General features: G+C 45.3%; 1 protein-coding gene and 1 pseudogene across 4 annotated transcripts in view; both read left to right on the top strand.

The window, feature by feature from the left end:
* PSTPIP2 (proline-serine-threonine phosphatase interacting protein 2) overlaps positions 1-18,908 on the top strand; it is an 80,883-nt gene that overhangs the window by 5,708 nt on the left and 56,267 nt on the right. Inside the window, exon 1 of one of the 4 annotated variants that reach the window (XM_023241952.2) lies at positions 99-283. The exons of the other annotated variants lie outside the window; for them this stretch is intronic. Within the exon in view, the coding sequence (XP_023097720.2) occupies positions 251-283 (33 nt within the window). The 5' untranslated portion in view covers positions 99-250. Of the gene's footprint in view, positions 1-98; positions 284-18,908 lie in introns of those variants that run through there. 4 annotated transcript variants of the gene reach the window in all.
* Positions 9,577-10,776, top strand: LOC101101421 (annotated as a pseudogene).

Genomic DNA, 18,908 nt, shown 5'->3' with positions numbered 1-18,908 from the left:
TGGTGGCGGTGGCGGCGGTGGCGGCGGCGGCGGCGGCGGCGGCGGCGGCGGCGGCGGCGGCGGCGGCGGCGGAGGAGGAGGAGTGTGTCCTGGGCGGGTGCGGTCGGGCGTGGTTTAGGACCCGGGGCGGCCTCCCCGCGGCCCGAAGACTCTCCAGCTGGGCCGCCCCACCGCAGGCTGCCACCCTCCGGCCTCCCCGCGCCTGCCCGTCGCCCCCGCTCCACTCGGCCCCCTGCGACGCGCGCTGGCCATGACGGGCACACTGTTCAAGGCGAACTTCTGGGTAAGTCGGCGCCGCCTGGGGACCTGTCCCGCTGCCGTGTCCCCTCTCTGCCCGGCCCCCAGCCCGCCGGCGCCCTCGAGTCGCCCGGGTGGAGTCCCCCGCGCCTCTACCCCCCGGGTCCCAGCGGCGCGGGGCCCCCAGTCTCACAGCCAAGGATCCAGAGATCCCGGCGAGGAGCGGCGTGGCCGGGGAGAGCGGCCAGTGCCCCCGAGGCTGTGCCAGGCGCAGGTCTGGGGCGGACCTGGGTGAGCTTCGCGAGCTGACCGCTGCAGGCACCCCCCCTTCCCCCCCCCCTCCCGGGGATCGTCGTCGTCTCCAGGTCTGTCCGGGCCCAGTCGGCGCCCGCCCTTCCCCGCAGAGGCTTTGCCCTGTTCCCGGAGCCCCCTCCCCGGAGCCCCCTCCCCAGGTCTTTGCCCAGAGCTGCTGGCGGCGTCCAAGGGCTGTCTGTCCCCCTTCCTCCGTCCGGTCCTCTTCCCTCAGTCCTGTCACTCCTCAGGAGCCCCTCAAGGGCCTGTAAGCCCTCTTTCAGAGGAACTGCCCTCATCCTTTTAGGCCAGCACACCTCCCGACTCCTTACTTCGGACCCTGCGTGCCTCCATTGCTCCCCCCCGCCCCCCTTCCTGAAGTTTTTGAAGTTCCCCTGGGACACTGCCCCCCTGCAGGTCCCATAGCAGGTATTGTCACTGTGGGGAAAAAAAAGTAGGGCAGAGAGACTGCCTTCCCCCACCTCACAGTGTGACACCAGTTGTCATATCTCAGCCCAAATGTCACCTCCTCAGGGAGGCCTTTCCTGATTGTGCCCAACAGGCCCTATCACTAGTTCACATGTCACCATTCTGTTCCTTCGTAGCATTTGTCAGCCTGTGGTTTTGAACTGGGGAGACTGCAAGCGCATGAGCCTCTTGGGACAGCTACTGTGCAGTTTTCAGGGCCGGTGCCCCTTACACAGCTGATGTGGGGTGGGTGCTCAGCAAATAGTTGATGACTGAGTAAGTGCATCTGTATCGCCCAAGGGGCCTGGGACTGGTGACAGCCGCAGCCTCTGTCCTCACAGGGCTCCACGCTACCACCCCACCGATAAATACTTGGCAGAGTGGTTAGGGCCAGGGGCAGAAATGAGCTCTGGGTTGGGTAAAGGTCAGCGGGGAAAGAACCCTCTGTTTATACCTTCCCCCCTCCTCTGGCCTTATACTTTCGGAAGGTATCTGAGATCCTGAGAGATAGTTTGCAAAGGTATCTTTCACCTCTAATTTTCTGTATACTTTGTGTCAAATAATAGAAACAATAATAGCTGACATTACTGTGCACCGCCGAACACCTGTTCTAAATGCTTTACACACACTACTCATTTCAGCCTCACAACTACCCTGTGAGGTAGCTTGCTTACTATCTCATTTTACAGATGAGAAAACCGAGTGTCAGATTGTTAACTAACAATCCCAAGCTGCTAGAGCTGTTAAATAGTGGAGTAGGCCTCTGCACGGACCAAATGCTCTGTGAGTGCCTCAGTGAGGCTGGGGCCCAGCAAGATTGTCCCAGCATTGCTGTCTGCATGGATCCTTTGGTACTCCCAAAAGTAGATGGTGGGTCATCATTTGACCCTCTGTGTGAATATCTTTCTCCCCCTGCTCCAATCATGAGCTCCTGGAGGGTAGGTACTGGGTGTCACCATCAGCTGAGCCTTCAGCATTGAATGCTGCCTTACCTGTGAATGCTCAGGAATCAGGCAGATGGGATTGTTGGCTAGGCCTGGGGGCAAAGGAGCAGAAAGGAACCTGCTGGAGGCTTCGTGTGATGCCTCCACCCACTCAGGGCATAGAGGAGGCAAGGCTGTGGTTAGCACAGAGGGGAATAACTTTCATGTTTCAAGGACGAGAAGGTTGTGATCAGATACAGTAGAAAACTTTGGAAGCACAAGTGGGTATCAGTGACTGAATTTAATAAATATTTATGAAATACTTTTCCTGTATAAGGATTTCTAATTGAGGTGGCATTTGCAGAGTAAGGCCACCACCTTGGTTGGAAGGTATATTCCCATGAGGAATCAAGGTACGGAGAGCAGGCTTTGGCTTCAAGTTTGTGGAGGAGGAAGGGGCAGAGGTAAGAAGAGTCCAGCAGGGGCCACGGAAACTGGGCCAGGGGGTCTAGGGTGGAGACCATACGGAGGAGAAAGGAGGAGATGAGGGAGGAGTAGCAGGGGAAGAAGAGGTCAAAGCCACAGGGCAAGGCAACCATTGAAGGTGAGCAGTAGGGGAAAGGGTAGGAGGGCTCAGAGGAGGCTCCATGTAATATGAACTGGAGAATGAGATGTGGGCCCAGAGATAAGGAAGTCAGGAGGAGGAACTGGTTTGTGGGGAGAGAGGGAGGAGGAGGAGGAAGAGGCAGAGCCAATATTAACAATATTTAACCACAGGGGTAGCAATGGTGAGGACCAAGGCCAGCAGCCAACCCAGCCCTTGCCCCCACGCCCCCCCCAGCACCATGCCAGGACTGGTGGGTATGGGGAGGTGTTGGGAGGGGGAGGGTCCTGGAAAGGGGACAGATGTGTGAGGCAGTAGGGTTTGGAGCTATTTTGTTTCAGTAACCAGTGCAAACACGACAGTGAGTGTTCTCTGATGTCTGGTGGTCAACGGGCTGACAATGGGCACCTGCAGGGTGCTATGGTAGTAGACCGTTGGTTGGCATTCTGGGTTCGAGGAGCTGGTCTGGAGGAGATGGCCCTGGCCCCTTGCGAGCTGTCCAGGTGAGAGAATACAGAGAACAGCATGAAGTACAGAAAGGCATTGGTTACCAGTGGAGGCTCTGAGGTGGACTGGCCGGGTTCGAATCCCCGTCGCGCCCCTTACCAGCCGTGTGCGACTTTAGGTGGCAGGTTACTTCAACCTCCCTCCTCCCGCCCCACCACCAAGCCTCAGTTTTCCTTCCTCAGTCCCATAAAAATGAGATATTAATAGCGGCTACCCCATCAGAGTTTAGTACCGAGATTAGCACAGTGCCTGGTGAGTACCTGTGATTGTCAGCTGTTACTACCATCAGCACAGAGGTGACAATTAAAGGCAGCACAGAGGTGACAATTAAAGATAGTTGACAGTCACTCGAGGAGAAAGAATGAAAAGACAGCAAGTTCCCAAGGAAGCACTCTTGAAGAATACCTTTGTTTAGGCAGGAGAGGAGAAAGGACAGAGAAATAAAGACAGGGATGTAGGGACACAACCAGGAAAGGGCTGTCACACGCCCAAGAGAGAAATGTTCCATAGAAGTGGAAAGGCCTGTGGTCAAATTAAGCAGGTGTTCCAGAAAAGGTATGAGTCAGTACATACTTTGTATGTAATCTTACTCAAATGACCCATGGAAATACTTTCCATGGATCTGTTTGAAAGAGAGTACTCAGTGTTCTTTACTAATTTTTCAAAACATTTTTTTAAGTTAATTTATTTGGAGAAAGAGGGAATGTGAGCAGGAAGGAGCAGAGAGAGGGAGAGACAGCAGTCAGAGCTTAACCGGCTGAGCCACCCAGGTGCCCCTACTTGGTGCTCTTTAAAAATGGGACGGTCCCAAGGGGCCCTGGGTGGCTCAGTCCGTTGAGTGCCGACTTAGGCTCAGGTCATAATCTCACGGTTAGCGAGTTTGAGCCCCATATCAGGTTTGCTGCTGTCAGCACAGAGCCTGCTTCTGATCCTCTGTCCCCCTCTCTCTGCTGCCTCTCCCTCACTTGCATATGCTCTCTCTTTCTCAAAAATAAATAAAACACTAAAAAAAAATAAATAAGGTCCCCAACTGAGTTTGCCCGATGTGAAGCACCCAGGGGTGTTGTTTCTTTCCCACTCTTCCCTGTGCGTACCTGGTCTGTGGCTGCATGGTTAAGCAGTGCTGTGTAATTTATCACGTTGATGTAAATACTACCTTGTCAGAATAAGAGTGACCATGGATGTGGATTCCAGAACTCCAGGGAAGCAGCTAGGACACAGTAGAGGAAAAATCCCAGTCTTTGACACGATCAGACAGTGTCTTCCAGGTGTGGATAGGCACATGTGATATAGAACCTGTTCCAGCAGAGGTAGAAGTCCTCCCACCCTAGGAGATTCTCATGCTCCTCACTTGGGTGTGAGGCCCAACCTACCTCTGTACATTGTCTAGATCCTTATTTTGACCAGGGCTTCCTGCTTCTCAAAGCTCTTGGTCTAGACCAGCTTCCTAGTCTCTGTCCCAGCCCTCCTCTGTGACCTCCTGCACCCGCAGTAGGTGGGGGCTCGCTGCTCTGCCTGCAGAGTGACCAGGGGAAGTCTTGGGGCTGTTTGAATTTGCTCATTGTCTTACTGTGGACCCAGGGCTGTCCCTCTGCTCCAGATCTTCGGCCAGTGTGGAATCTCGTCATTCTGGGGCCTTACTGGAACGTGGGCAGGTGCCATATTGGGCTTTGCTCAGTGACTTTTCTCTGTACGGTGACCTACATCACTATGGGAAGCTGCTTTTTTTCCTTTTTTTTTTATTAAAAAAATTTTTTTTCAAGGTTTATTTAATTTTGAGAGACACAGAGAGACAGAGCATGAGCAGGGGAGGGGTAGAGAGAGAGGGAGACACAGAATCCAAAGCAGGCTCTAAGCTCTGAGCTGTCAGCACAGAGCCTGACGCGGGGCTCGAACTCACAAACCGTGAGATCATGACCTGAGCTGTAGTCAGACGCTCAACCAACTGAGCCACCCAGGCGCCCCAATACATGGTATTTTCAATACCAGTGTCCAATAGCTGCTGTGAGTCTTACAGCCTCTCAAAACAAGGGCTTTGTCACCTGTCTCAGAGTCGTGGGGTTCCTGTTTCCCAAATAACACATGTGTGAGCTAAGTAGGAAAATCAGACTTCTCAAAGATATAGTAGACTGGTGGCTTATTTGTTTAAACCTACTTTCTGGAATCGGCTGTTTGCATTCTGGGCTGAAGGTTAGCCAAGGGTCAATAGGAGATTTTGACATATCTAATAGATGTTTGTTCTTCATGAGAATAGAAAAGCTTTTCTCCAGTGGACCCTAATGCCCCTGTCTTAAATTCTTTGTACTATTTGTATGTTCAGGGAGGCTCAGAGCAGCAGAGGGCAATCTTAAGCCCCAGTGCACAATCCATAACATTCATTAGTCTCTGTCTTTGGAAACTATTATATAACCTTAAAACTCACTGTTCAAATATGGCTGTTTCATTAGCATTGACCAGGTCACACTGGATTGCATTTGTGGATTAGAAACCGGCTTCTTCTTTTTTTTCTTTTAAGTTTATTTATTTGTTTTGAGAGAGAAAGAGAGAGAGAGAGAAAGAGAGAGAGAGAGAGAGAGAGAGAGAGAGAAAATCCCAAGCAGGCTCCGCGCCCCTAGTGTGGAGCCCTGTGTCGGGCTTGAACTCATGAACTGTGAGATCATGACCTGAGTTGAAATCAAGAGTTAGCCACTCAACTGACTGAGCCACCCAGGCACCCCGAAGACTTCTTTTTTAAACAGAAATGATCACAGGTAACTATTTTTGAAAGTTGAACAGAAGAGTATTCTTAGATATTAAATACCCACTATTCTTAAAAAAGAATGCTGTGATGATCTTAAATATTTTTTTCACAGATGACTATTCATTTTTTACACACATTATTGTTTATGGCCGTGGATTACAGTTTCAAGTACTTTTATAAACCTCCAAAAATGACACTAAAATTCCCACCTGCCTCAATATCATAACCGTTTTCACAACTATATTTTAGCAGAGAAAGAGAAAAAAAATAAAGAACAAGAAAAGGTGTAAGGCCAGCGGAAAGCTGACACCTGCCTTACACCCACAAAATTCACACTTTGAACCACAGCCACACAAAACTACTTGCTATACCCCAAGGTGGGTGGGGCAGTGTTCCCTTGACCCTGTCCCCAGGCTTTTGCATTGACTTCTGCTCCTGCTTCTAGGTCTTGGTTAAGAGAGTTTCTGAAAGCCCATTGTATTTCTTTTCTTTCTTTTAATTTTATTTATTTAAGTAATCTCTAAACCCAACATGGGGCTTGAACTCATGACCCAAAGATCAAGAGTCAGGTGCTCTTCCAACTGAGCCAGCCAGGCGCTCCAGCCTATTGCATATTTCTAACAGTACTTATCACTCAGTATTTAGTCACCACTTTCTTTGCCTGTCTTCTTTACAAGGCTATTGTCGCCTTTTGTCTCATTTACCTCTATGTCCTTAGAGCTTGACACAGTTCTGAGAACAGAGTATATGCTCAATAAATGTTTAACATGTGAAGAAGAAGTGAACACGGAAATCTAACCTACTTGATTAAAAAAAAAAAAAAAGGTATCCACTTCTCTTCGCCCCTACACACACTTACATATATGTAATATTCAGGGCCATGCAACTGAATTCCGTATTTAACTAGTTCCCTTTTCATTTTTTTAGTCTGATAGTATGTATATTTTTTATTGTGGCAAAATACCTATCACTTAAAATTTACCCTCTTAATCATCTTAGTGAACATCTTAGTTCAGTGGTGTTAAATATGTTCATCGTGTTGTGCAATCATCACCGCCATCCATCTCCAGAACTCTTTTCGCTCTGTGGAACCGAAAGCCTATATCCATCAAACAATAACTCCCCATTCTCCCTTACCCCAGCCCCTGGCAACTATCACATTTCTGTCTCTATGATTTTGACTGTTCTAAGTGCCTCATATAAATGGAATCATACAGGATTCGTCTTTTTATGACTGGCTTATTTCGCTTAGCATAATGTCCTCAAAGTTTCTCCATGTTGTGACCTGTGTCAGAATTTCCCAACTTATATTATATTATATTATATTATATTATATTATATTATATTATATTATATTATATTATATTATATATTATCTTAATTTCCTAACATAGTAATACATATTAACTTACATTCCATTGTGTGTGTATAGCACATGTTGCTTACCTGTTCACCTGTAGATGGACACTTGGGTCGCTTCCACATTTCAGCTCCTTGTGAATAATGCTGCTATGAACACGGGTGTACAAATATGTCTTCAGGACCCTGCTTTCAGTTCTTTTGGGTATGTGCTCAGAGGTTTAGTTGCTAGATCATATGGTAACTCTTTTTAATTTTTTGAAGAACTGCCATATGTTTGCAACAGCAGCTGCACCATTTTACATTCCCACCAGCAGTGTGGAAGGGTTCCGGTTTTCCCACGTCATCATCAACACCTTGTTGTTTTCTGTTTTTTTTGATAGTAGCCATCCTAAGGGTATGAGGTGATACTGTAGTTTCATTTTGCAATTTCCTAATGGTTAGTGACGTGGAGCATCTTTTCATGGGCTTGTTGGCCATTCGTATATCTTCTTTGGAGAAATGTCTATTTAAGTCCTTTGCCCACTTTTGAATCAGGTTGTTTGGTTATCTTTTGTTGTTGTTGAGTTATCTGTATATTTTCTGGATATTAACCTTTTTATTTTTATCAGATATGTAAGTTGCAAATATTTTCTCCCATTCTGCGGGTTGCCTTTTTACTCTGTTGTTAGTGTCTTTTGCTGCACAAAATTTTAAAATATTCATGAAGTCCAATTTGTTTTTTCTTTTGTTACCTGTGCCTTTGGTGTCCTATCTAAGAAGTCATTGCCAAATCCAGTGTCATGAAGTTTTTGCCCTATGTTTTCTTTTAAGAGTTTTATTGTTTTAGGTCTTACATTTAGGTCCTTAATCAATATTGAGTTAATTTTTCTGTGTTTGGTATTAAGTAGGTGTCCAACTTCATTTTTTTGCATGTGGGTATCCAGTTTTCCCAGTGCCATTTGTTGAAAAGACCATCCTTTTCCCATTGAATAGTCTTGGCCCCCTTGTCAAATGTCATTTGACCATGTATGAACAGCTTTATTTCTGTTCTATTCTGTGGGCCTGTCTTAATGCCAGTACCACACTGTTTTGGCTACTGTGGCTTTGTAGTAAGTTTTGAATTCAAGAAGTGTGAGTCCTTCAGTTTCGTTCTTCCTTTTCAAGGTTGTTTTAGCTGTTCAGGGTCCTTTGAGATTCCATATGGATTTTAAGATGGGCTTAGAATTTCTATTTCTGCAAATTAAAATCAGAAACTCTTTTTAAAAAATTCTCCAGCATACTAGGTATTTTTTAAAAGCCCTCTATACCCCCATCCTCCTCTGGAGACCCCCTTTTTGGAGCCCTCTGTCCTCTGTCCCAACTGCTGCACAACTGTCATCTTGGGCTTTCCTTCAGTGCTCTCTTGAGTTGGAGCCACTGTTTTCCAGATCCTATGTCACTTAGAGAGCTCTCAAAACATAAATGAGTTCATATCCTTCCCCTGCTTAAATTCTTCCAGTGGCCTCTTGTGGTACTCAGAGTCTAAAAGTCTGACCATGGCCTAGACAGGTCTGCCAGCCCCAGACTAGCCTGCCCCTCTGCACGTATCACTTACCTTCTCTTGCTCACCTACTCTACTGTGGCACTTCTAGGTCAGTTACCAAATGATGAATTATTGTTTCTGACTAGCCAATTTGCTTGCCCCACCTGCCTGTTCCTATGGCATCCTGTGCCCATAAGACAATCCGTAATAGTGTAACTACCTCTTTAATGTCTGATTCCCATGACCATAAGCTCCATGTGATGTGTCTGACTTGTTCAGAACCATATTCCCTCCACATCTAACATGGTGCCTGGCTTGTAGCAGACACTCAGCAAATGAGCTGACACTCATCCAAGCCGATGCTCTGTCTTCACATTCCCTTGGTGAGAAGTGTTATTCCAGGCTTCTAAAGAGCCTGTCCTACTATGACTGGAGGGGTCATCTTGTGCTTGGGAGAATGCTGTTGTCAAGGATGGGCTCTGGCTGTACTGGACGCCTTATGCCCAAGGAAGGGCACAGAGCAAGGTCCACACACTAAGTGCTGACCACATGGTGAGAGACCCTGTGGCCAATAAGAAAACACAACACTGGTTAGAGAGAGGAGCATTCCGGTTCGAGCGACCAAAGCAAGATGGGTCAAAGTCAGAGTGGTGATCATGGCCCTGGAGGTGACAAGAAAAATGACAAGGAAAAGAAAAAGAAATACAAACCTCCCGTACCGACTAGAGTGGGGAAAAAGAAGAAGAAAACAAAGGGACCAGTTGCTGCCAGCGAGCTGCCACTGGTGACATGTCACACTCAGTGCCGGTTAAAATTACTGAAGTTATGGGGCACCTGGGTGGCTCAGTTGGTTAAGCGTCCGACTTCGGCTCAGGTCACGATCTCGCGGTCCATGAGTTCGAGCCTTGTGTCGGGCTCTGGGCTGATGGCTCAGAACCTGGAACCTGCTTCCAATTCTGTGTCTCCCTTTCTCTCTGCCCCTCCCCTGTTCATGCTCTATCTCTCCCTGTCTCAAAAATTAAAAAATAAAAGTTAAAAAAAATTTAAAAAAAAATTACTGAAGTTAGGATTAAAGACTCTCTTCTCATGGAGGATGAATTCATTAGAAATCAGGAACAAATGAAGACTTTAGAAGAAAAGCAAGAGGAGGAAAGATCAAAGGTGGATGACTGGGGGGACCCCAATGTTGGTAGGAATGTTGGAAGAGATCACTGTATCTACATCTGTGGGCTCAGAATGCTATGTCAGTATTCTTTCCTTGGTGGACAAGGATCTGCTGGAACCAGGCTGCACAGTCCTGCTCAACCACAAGGTACATGCTGTCATAGGGGTGGCTCATGGATGACATGGATCCCTTGGTCACAGTGATGAAGGTGGAAAAGGCCCCCCAGGAAACCTATGCTGTTATTGGGGGTTGGACAACCAAATCCAGGAAGTTAAGGTATCTGTGGAGCTTCCTCTCACACATCCTGAATATTATGAAGAGATGGATATAAAGGCCCCAAAGGGGGTCATTCTCTATGGTCCGCCTGGCACAGGTAAAACCTTATTAGCCAAAGCAGTAGCAAACCAAACCTCAGCCACTTTCTTAATAGTGGTTGACTCTGAACTTAATCAGAAGGTGATGGGCCCAAACTCGTTCAGGAATTGTTTCTAGCTGTGGAAGAACATGCACCATCCATGGTGTTTATTGATGAAATCGTTGCCATTGGAACAAAAAGATATGACTCAAGTTCTGGTAGTGAGAGAGAAATTCAATGAACAATGTTGGAACTGTTGAACCAGTTGGATGGATTTGAATCAAGAGGTGATCTAAAAGTTACCATGGCCACATACTGAATAGAAACTTTGGATCCAGCGCTTATCAGACCAGGCTGCATTGATGGGAAAATTGAGTTCCCCTGCCTGATGAAAAGACTAGGAAGTGCATCTTTCAGATCCACACAAGCAGGATGATGCCAGACTTTGATCATGGCTAAAGATGACCTCTCTGGGGCCGACATTAAGGCAATCAGTAGAGAAGCTGGTGTGATGGCCTTGAGAGAACAGAGAATGAAAGTAACAAATGAAGACTTCAAAAAGTCTAAAGAACATGTTCTTCATAAAAAACAAGAAGGCACCCCTGCAAGGGCTCTACCTGTAGCGACCACATTTGCCTTCAAGGAAATGGTCGGGAGTGTCCCGACTCCTCGGAAGGATGAGGCAGGGGAAGGTACCCAGAGGAACCCATGTTCCAGTTGATCTTTCTTAACAAAACTTCCTCTGTACATTTTCGAGGGTGATGTGGATATAGGATGCCCACTGGGCTGCTTTCATCTGTTGGCCATGTGCAGTGCTCTGCCCCCAATAAAGCGAGCTCCTTCTCAGGTAAAAAAAAAAGAGAGAGAGAGAGAGAGAGAGAGAGAGAGAGAGCGCATTCTTCCCTAGTCATCACACCATCTCAGGCAATTCAGCTTAACAACTATCTGTGAAGTCCTGAGCAGAAGCCTTGTGGTAGCTGCTGTGGGTCACAGAGTGACATGAGACACCTCACCGTCTAGAGACTGTTATCTACTCAGTGAGTTCAGACTCCTGTGCTATTTAAAGACAACAGTTTTTTAATATTAACGTAATAAAATTAAGGACATTAAAAATGTATTGTTGGGGCGCCTGGGTGGCTCAGTTGGTTAAGCGTCCTACTTCGGCTCAGGTCATGAGCTCATGCTTGTGGGTTTGAGCCCTGCATCGGGCTCTGTGCTGACAGCTCAGAGCCTGGAGCCTGCTTCAGATTCTGTGTCTCCCTCTCCCTCTACCCCTTCCCTGCTCATGCTCTGTCTCTCTATCTCTCAAAATAAATAAACATTAAAAAAAAATAAAAAAAAGTGTATTGTTAGTGATTTGGTACTTTTCCCCATTTTGTCCTCCATGCATAGATATAATCATACCGTATGTACTATTTTGTATTCTACTGTTTCCATATAATAAATAAAATATAAATATAAGAAAGTATCAAAAGTTTATCTATTGCTATCTACTTTTCTCAACAATCATTTAAAAAATATTATAATTGATGAAACTGTCTTCTTGCTGTTTGACATTTATATAATTTGTGAAGTTGTCTATAATAAATAATGTGCTGCACATCTTTATTTAGGATATTTAAAAATTGGAATCTTTGGGGCATCTGGATGGCTCAGTCAGTTGAGCCTCCAACTTCAGCTCAGGTCATTTCAGTTTGTGAGTTTAAGCCCCGTGTCTGGCTCTATGCCGACAGCTCGGAGCCTGGAGCCTGCTTTGGATTCTGTGTCTCCCCCTCTCTCTGCACCTCCCCCACTTGCATTTTCTTTCTCTGTCTCTCTCTCTCTCTCTCAAAAATAAATAAACATTAAAATTTTTTAAAAAAGTAATTAAAAAATGGAATCTTTAAATATCTGTTTCTGGAAATTCATGAAGGAACTTGTCACTGCTCAACTGTTTTACTATGTTTCTCTGATGAGATCACTCCCTCTCTTTCCATGGTGTTAATTTCATACCTTTTCCACGCTACTCAGACCTCTACTTCCTTCCCATATGCTCACTCTGTTTTGATGATCTTGCTTCCTACTCCATGGAGAAGCCAGACACCAGCTGGTGAAAGCTCATTTACCTTCTGTATAAATAGGGTTAGGTTTGGCCATGAGTAACAGAAAACCCAGAGCGACAGTGGCCTAGACAAGGGCAGTGTTTATTTCTATCTCACATACACAGAGTCCCTAGCCAGAGCTAGGCATGATCAGGAACGATACCCCTGCCTGCTTACTCCAGCGGTACCTGGTTCAATGCCTGATACATAATAGATTTGACGTAGGCAGGGTGGGCCCCAGGACCCAGAGGGGGTCACACAGGACCAGCCAAGAGGGTCATTGGTTTTGTGCAGGACAGAAATCAGCACCTGGCTGGCTTAGTTGCAAGAGCATGCAACTGTTGATCTTGAGGTCATGAGTTCGAGCCCCATGTTGGGTGTAGAGATTACTATAAAAAAAAAAAAAAGAAAAGAAAAGAAAAGAAAAGAAAAGAAAAGAAAAGAAAAAAAAAATCAAACATGAACCTGAAGGAAGTGAAAGCAGAGTTTGTTGAATACTGTCAGTGATAGCACATAGCAGATTGAGTGTCTGGGAGACTTGGAAAAGAAAGGAGAGTGAGTCTCTCCATTGCTCGGGGTTAGGGCTTATATTGGAAACGGTCTCAAGGTATGTGTTCCTTCAGGAATCCAGAGTAGGGTCCCCTCAAAGGCGAGTATCAGGTGAATAATAGGTGCTATTTCTTAAATCACTGAAGGTAGGGAGGATTGATGTCAGCATCGGCAGAGGTTGGTTTGAAGCTAATGTCCTGGGACATGTTTGGGCTTCGGTTCTTCTTAGATGATAAAGTGTTTGGGAGCCTAGGACAAGAATCCAAGAATGATTAACTTTCCTGCCTCTCTCTTGGAGCGGGAACATAGATAGCAGCTTGGTTCGTTCAGATGCAAGGTGAAATATAGAACATGAGTAAATGGGGCCTAGCAGAGAAACAGCAGAGACCAAGCCTTTCTAAAAATGGAGCTGCTCTCTTTCCCTGTCTCAGATTCACAGTACTATTTGTTGAATGAAAATAGCGTTCATTTACAGTAGGACACTTTAAAACTTTTGGTGTATATATAAAGTGATTTCTTAGAGAGCAGATGTATTCTCAATGTCTCCAATAATATCCCAAGGTACTAGTTCCACTACCTCAGTCATGGCCAGTGTGGTTTCTTCCCTGCCCATTTAATAAGCAAAAACAGGTGCCTCATTAAACTTGCATTTGTGTTTTTACCACACATTTGTGTTTTATTTGGGTTTTTACCACCAGGGAGAATGAACCTTTGTTTACTTCCATGTTCTATTTCCTCTTTTATGAATTGTTTTGTTTCTTTCCTTGTGCTTTGCTTATGAATCTACGTAAGCTATAAAAAATGATAAAGGTATTGTTATTTACTACAAATATTTGAAAGCACATTCTCACATCTACATATGTATGTGTATACATATGTGTGTTGTGCGTGTGATTCACATCTTCTGGCCTCCAGTAAATACCGTGTGCAGTAGTGAGGGCAGTCCTGAGGCACTCAAGCCTCTGTGTCGGACATTCTTGGGTTGGAATCCCAGCTCTGCTCCTTTTAAGCTGAGGGATATGCCTTGTTCAAATTACTCAACTTTCCTAAGCTTCGTATTCTCCTCTGTAAAATGATCATTATACTTAAAATGTATACATATTTGGCAAATGCTTTATACAGTCAAGTGTGTTGAGCTAATCTTTTGTGATTTCATCTATTATATACCAAAGTTTAAAAACTTCTCCCCATGCTTGATAATTATTTTTCTTTGAACTTTTCTATGGTTAAAGTTGTACTCAATAGTTAATTGTCTTTTTGGATGAGTCCCAGGTGTTCTGACATTTGCAGAAGCCAGAGATCTGTGTGACCTCTAAAGTCAGGAGAAGATTGACTCCTGCCCTCAGTGGGCCTACGCTCTTGTCAGGGGGCAAACACACATGTGTGATCCTGATGGGAAATAGGCTGACCTACTCTCCTCACGCTCACGCTAAGAGGTGTGGGTTAGCAGAGTAGGATTATGGAGTAGGCCCAGCTGGGTGGGTGCCATGGGCCACCAGTCCCTAAAAAGTGCTAAGATAGCACTGGGCATGTGATAACATGGGAAAAATCTGTGTTTCCAGAACACCTCAAGGGAGGGTAAGGCTTGGCACAGGGCCGGAAGGAATACTTAAATAGGCTGCTTAGGGTAGGGGGACCTAGCCTCTGCCCTTACCTGCAGGCCCTGCTTGAATGACAACAGTTGACAGATTGATGTCCTCTGACAGGCTGGAGCCTGGTTTCGGGCTTAGTTTTGCTGGGTGATGGATGCAAGAGGAAACCACTGTAGTCTTTCCTCTCCACTCTTGCCTTACAGGGCTGATCCGATTCTACTCCAATTTGAACACTAGTTTTTCTATTTAAAGAATAGCTGTTTGAGGTGACAGGTCCATAAAGGGCCACAAATGTCTGAAAACCCTAGAAATACAGTCTCTTTACTGCTCCAGGCCTTGGTTGCCCTGCCTCTTCGAAACTGCTCTGAGGATATACTCTTTAAAAAAATTTTTTTTTAATGTTTATTTATTTTTTGAGAGAGAGACAGAGAGACAGAGCATGATTGGGGGAGGGGCAGAGAGAGAGGGAGACACAGAATCCGAAGCAGGCTCCAGGCTCTGAGCTGTCAGCACAGAGCCTGATGTGGGGCTTGAACCGACAAACCATGAGATCATGACCTGAGCTGAAGTCGGATGCTTAACCGACTGAGCCACCCAGGCACCCTGGGATATACTCTTTTTTATCAAACACAGGCACTAAACTTTCTCCCTCCCAAGACAGCCAGGTCTTGAACAAGGGGTCCAAAAAGACCTTAGTTCTCTGGGATAAAAAGTATTTCTCTAGGCCTTTGTCAGCACTTCTACTGATGGTCAGGTCTGGAGATCTGAACAGTTGACCAGTCCTGTGGGTTGTCCCCAGCTCAGCCTTCATCCAACTGTCCTATGCTAACACCTACCTGTTTAATCAGGATTCCCATGTAATTCCTGCCAGAAGAGTGGTTGGCTTTGATTCTGACCAGCTGTTGTTTAGGGCCATCATCTTGGCCGGCAGGCTTCTCCCTGGCTGACACCAGCTGTATTTCCCTTTCCTGGGCTGAGTAGGTGGAGAGTCTGTATATGAGAGACCATGGTGTTCTCCTAGATGTCCTTAGCTCTTGAGTCAAAGGCAGCAAATATGATGCAAATCAAGGCACCTGCCATTGAGCCATGTGGCCACTTCTGCAGACACTGAACTGAAGGGCCCCAGGACCCAAGAGCTTGGGTCAGCAAGCCAGAAGCCTGTCTGCTCTCCAGGGCAAAGAAACGAGTCCTGTGGACGGGGTTTCAGATAGGGAAGCTGGAAAGACCAGGGGGCTCAAGAGAGGCGGAAGGTACAAGACCGCAACTATTCAGATGGAATTGTGGTCGATTCCATGGGAACCCAGGAAGTGGGGAGGGAGAGGCCACCAGCTAAGGGCAGCTGCAGTCCTCCCAGCCATGGCTCTGTGTTTGGGATCTACATCCGACACTACCTCAGACTAAGTGAGTGCCTTGCCCAAAGCCACTCAGCTAACCGCTCTGAACTTGAGCTTCCTGTTTTGCAATGAGGACAATACTGTCTGGGCAGCCTAAAACTAGGACCATTCTGTGTCTCAGATGAGAAGATAGATTATAGTTGTGTTAAAGACGTGGAACTGTTGGTAATGCATTTGTATATTGATATTGTAGCGCTTTGCTTTTTTTTTTTTTGCAGTTAATTTTAAAAATTGAGATAATTCATGAAAATGGGTGGAAATAACTATAAAATTTTTAAGGAATTGTTAGAACAAGTGAAATATAGTCCCTAATCCCTAAAAATTGTCATTTACAGCAAGCAGCAAGAAAGGTATTTGTAATACATTACTTTAGAAAAAGTTACTACCAATTCGTGAAATAAGACCTCCTCATTTTTTTTAAGTTTATTTATTTATTTTGAGAGAGAAAGAAAGCATGAGGGGGGAAGGGCAGAGAGAGAGAGGGAAAGAGAGAGAATCCAGGATAATCTCTCCATTTCAGGGTCCTTAATGAAATGACATCTGGGAAGTCCCTTTTGCCATGTAAGGTAATGTGTTTACAAGCTCCAGGGATTCTGACTTGGATATCTTTGGGGGCGGGACGTTGTTCTGCCTAGAACATTGGGTGATTGGATAGTCACTCCATGTGTTTGGGGGACAGAGTGATCACTGGGGGCTTCTCTGGAAAGATGACATTTGAGCTGAGATGTGAAGGGTAAGGTCCAGCCAGCCTTCTGGAGCGCTGAGGGAAGGGGGAGACAAAGCGGCGAGGCTGGAAAGGGCCTGGCGTGTTTGAGGAACAGAAAGATGAGTGTGGCTTCAGCAGGAAGCAGGCCGGATTGCTGGGAATCAGTTTGACAAAAGCCAATTTGCTGAAATGATCAAGTCACTAAAGTCCTGCTTCTAGTAATTACCTAGAAAGCTAAAGCATGCTGTGTTATCGAGGGTAATTTCAAGAATCTTTAAAATTAATAGGTTTTATTATTTAGTGCAGTTTTAGGTTTACAGAAAAATTGAACAAAAGTACAGAGTTCTCAAATTGCTCCCTCCCACCCCAGTTTCCCCCTCTATTAATATCTTGCATTAGTGTGGTACATTTGCTACTCTTGCTGCACCAATATGGATGCATTATTATTAGCTAAAGTGCATAGTTTATGTTAAGGTTCACTGTGTTTTATAGGTTTTGACAAATGCATTATGTCATCTATCCTCCATCATATCATACAGAATTGTTCCACTGACTTGAAGAACCCCCTGTTCATCCTTCCATCCCTCCTTCTGAACCCCTGACAACCACTGACCTCTTTGTTGTCTTCAGTTTTGCTTTTTCCAGAATGTCATGTAGTTGGAATCATACAGTATGTGGCCTTTCCAGATTGGCTTCTTTCCCTTAGCAGTATGTGTTGAAGATTCTCTCATGTCTTTTTGTGGCTGGATGCCTCACTTCCTCCTATTGCTGAATAATATTCCCTGGTATGGATGTACCACAATTTGTTTATCCACCTGCCTACTGAAGGACATCTTGGTTGCTTCCAATTTGGCACAGTTAAGAATAAAGCTGGTATAGGGGCGCCTGTGTGGCTCAGTCGGTTGAGCGACCGACTTCGGCTCAGGTCATGATCTCACGGTTTGTGAGTTCGAGCCCCGCGTCTGGCTCTGTGCTGATGGCTCGGATCCTGGAGCCTGCTTTGGATTCTGTGTCTCCCTCTCTCTCTGCCCCTCCCCGACTCACGCTCTTTCTCTCTCTGTCTCAGAAATAAATAAACATTAAAAAAAAAAAAGAATAAAGCTGGTATATGGGCGCCTGTGTGGCTCAGTTGGTTGAGCGTCCAACTTCAGCTCAGGTCATGATCTCACAGCTTGAGGGTTCCAGCCCTGTGTCGGGTTCTGTGCTGACAGCTCAGAGCTCGGAGCCTGCTTCGGATTCTGTGTCTCCCCCTCTCTCTGTCCCTCCCCTGCTCATGCGCTGTCTCTCTCTGTCTCTCCAAAATAAATAAACATTAAAAAAATTTAAAGAATACAGTTGGTATATACGTTCATATGTAGGTTTGTATGGACACAAGTTTTCAGCTCACTTTAGTTAAAATATGGTTTCAATGAATCAGATTCATTGGTCTAGTTCAGCTGAATGTCATTTTAACATGTGTTATTTCACGTCTAAGGTGCCTGAGTGTCCTCTGTGCTCAAAATTCATGCAAAATGCTCCTTGGATTAGGCTGGGTAAGAAATCAGTGAGTTAGAGGGGAAAAGTCAGTGGACTTAGGAGAATGTGTACTGGAAGAAATACTTGATATTTGCTTCTAGAATTCTGACATTTAAGACATGTGTTGAATCTGAAATTTGAATATGTAAGACATTCTCATTCCCAAAAGTCATGGACCCGAAGTGCAGAAAATCCAAAACATACTGAGCTTGAGCTGGCCTAGTGACATTGCAGTGGCGAAGCCAAAGATAAACTAAAAGTAAAACTTAACCAAATGTAAATAAAAACTTTGAGGAAAAAGCCCTCAAAGACAACACAAATTGTCATCAATTTTACAGAGTCTCTAGGAACAAGTAGAAACGAGTCACATATTTCCGGGGTCAGGGAAGGCTGAATCACTGAGAGATAGAGGATGAGTAATTTCTGGACTACAAAGAATCATTACTTGGTATTATCCCTACAAACAAAGTTAATCATCCTGATGGGCACATTTGGAGATCATTGCATTTATTTGCATATTTTTGGTTGGGTAACACTTTTTTGCATTTATGTACTTCTGTTCATGTTAAGAATATAATGATCAGTCAAATTGTAACCTAAGCCTCCATTCCTTCATTTGTAAAAGGATGGAAATGAATTATGTGATTTAGCTCTAAGATGCTCTCAAATAGCATTCTAAGGCTAGAATACTGTGGGAAAATAAATAGACTCTTTGACTACCTAGAATGTTTAGGACATGGGATATTCTGCTTAATTCCACTTTCCGATCAATTGATAATTAACCCCGATTAGTTTTTGGTTTGAAATTTGTTAGAAATTATAAATCCACATCTTGGCGAATCCACATCCAGAGCACGTAAGGGATTTTTTTTGAGGATTCTACTGATTTAGGTGCTGGGGTTTCAGAAATGGAGACGG

The sequence above is a fragment of the Felis catus genome, chromosome D3 (genome assembly GCF_018350175.1).
Source record: "Felis catus isolate Fca126 chromosome D3, F.catus_Fca126_mat1.0, whole genome shotgun sequence".
NCBI lineage: Eukaryota > Metazoa > Chordata > Mammalia > Carnivora > Felidae > Felis > Felis catus.
This window is presented reverse-complemented; position numbering and strand designations above follow the sequence as displayed.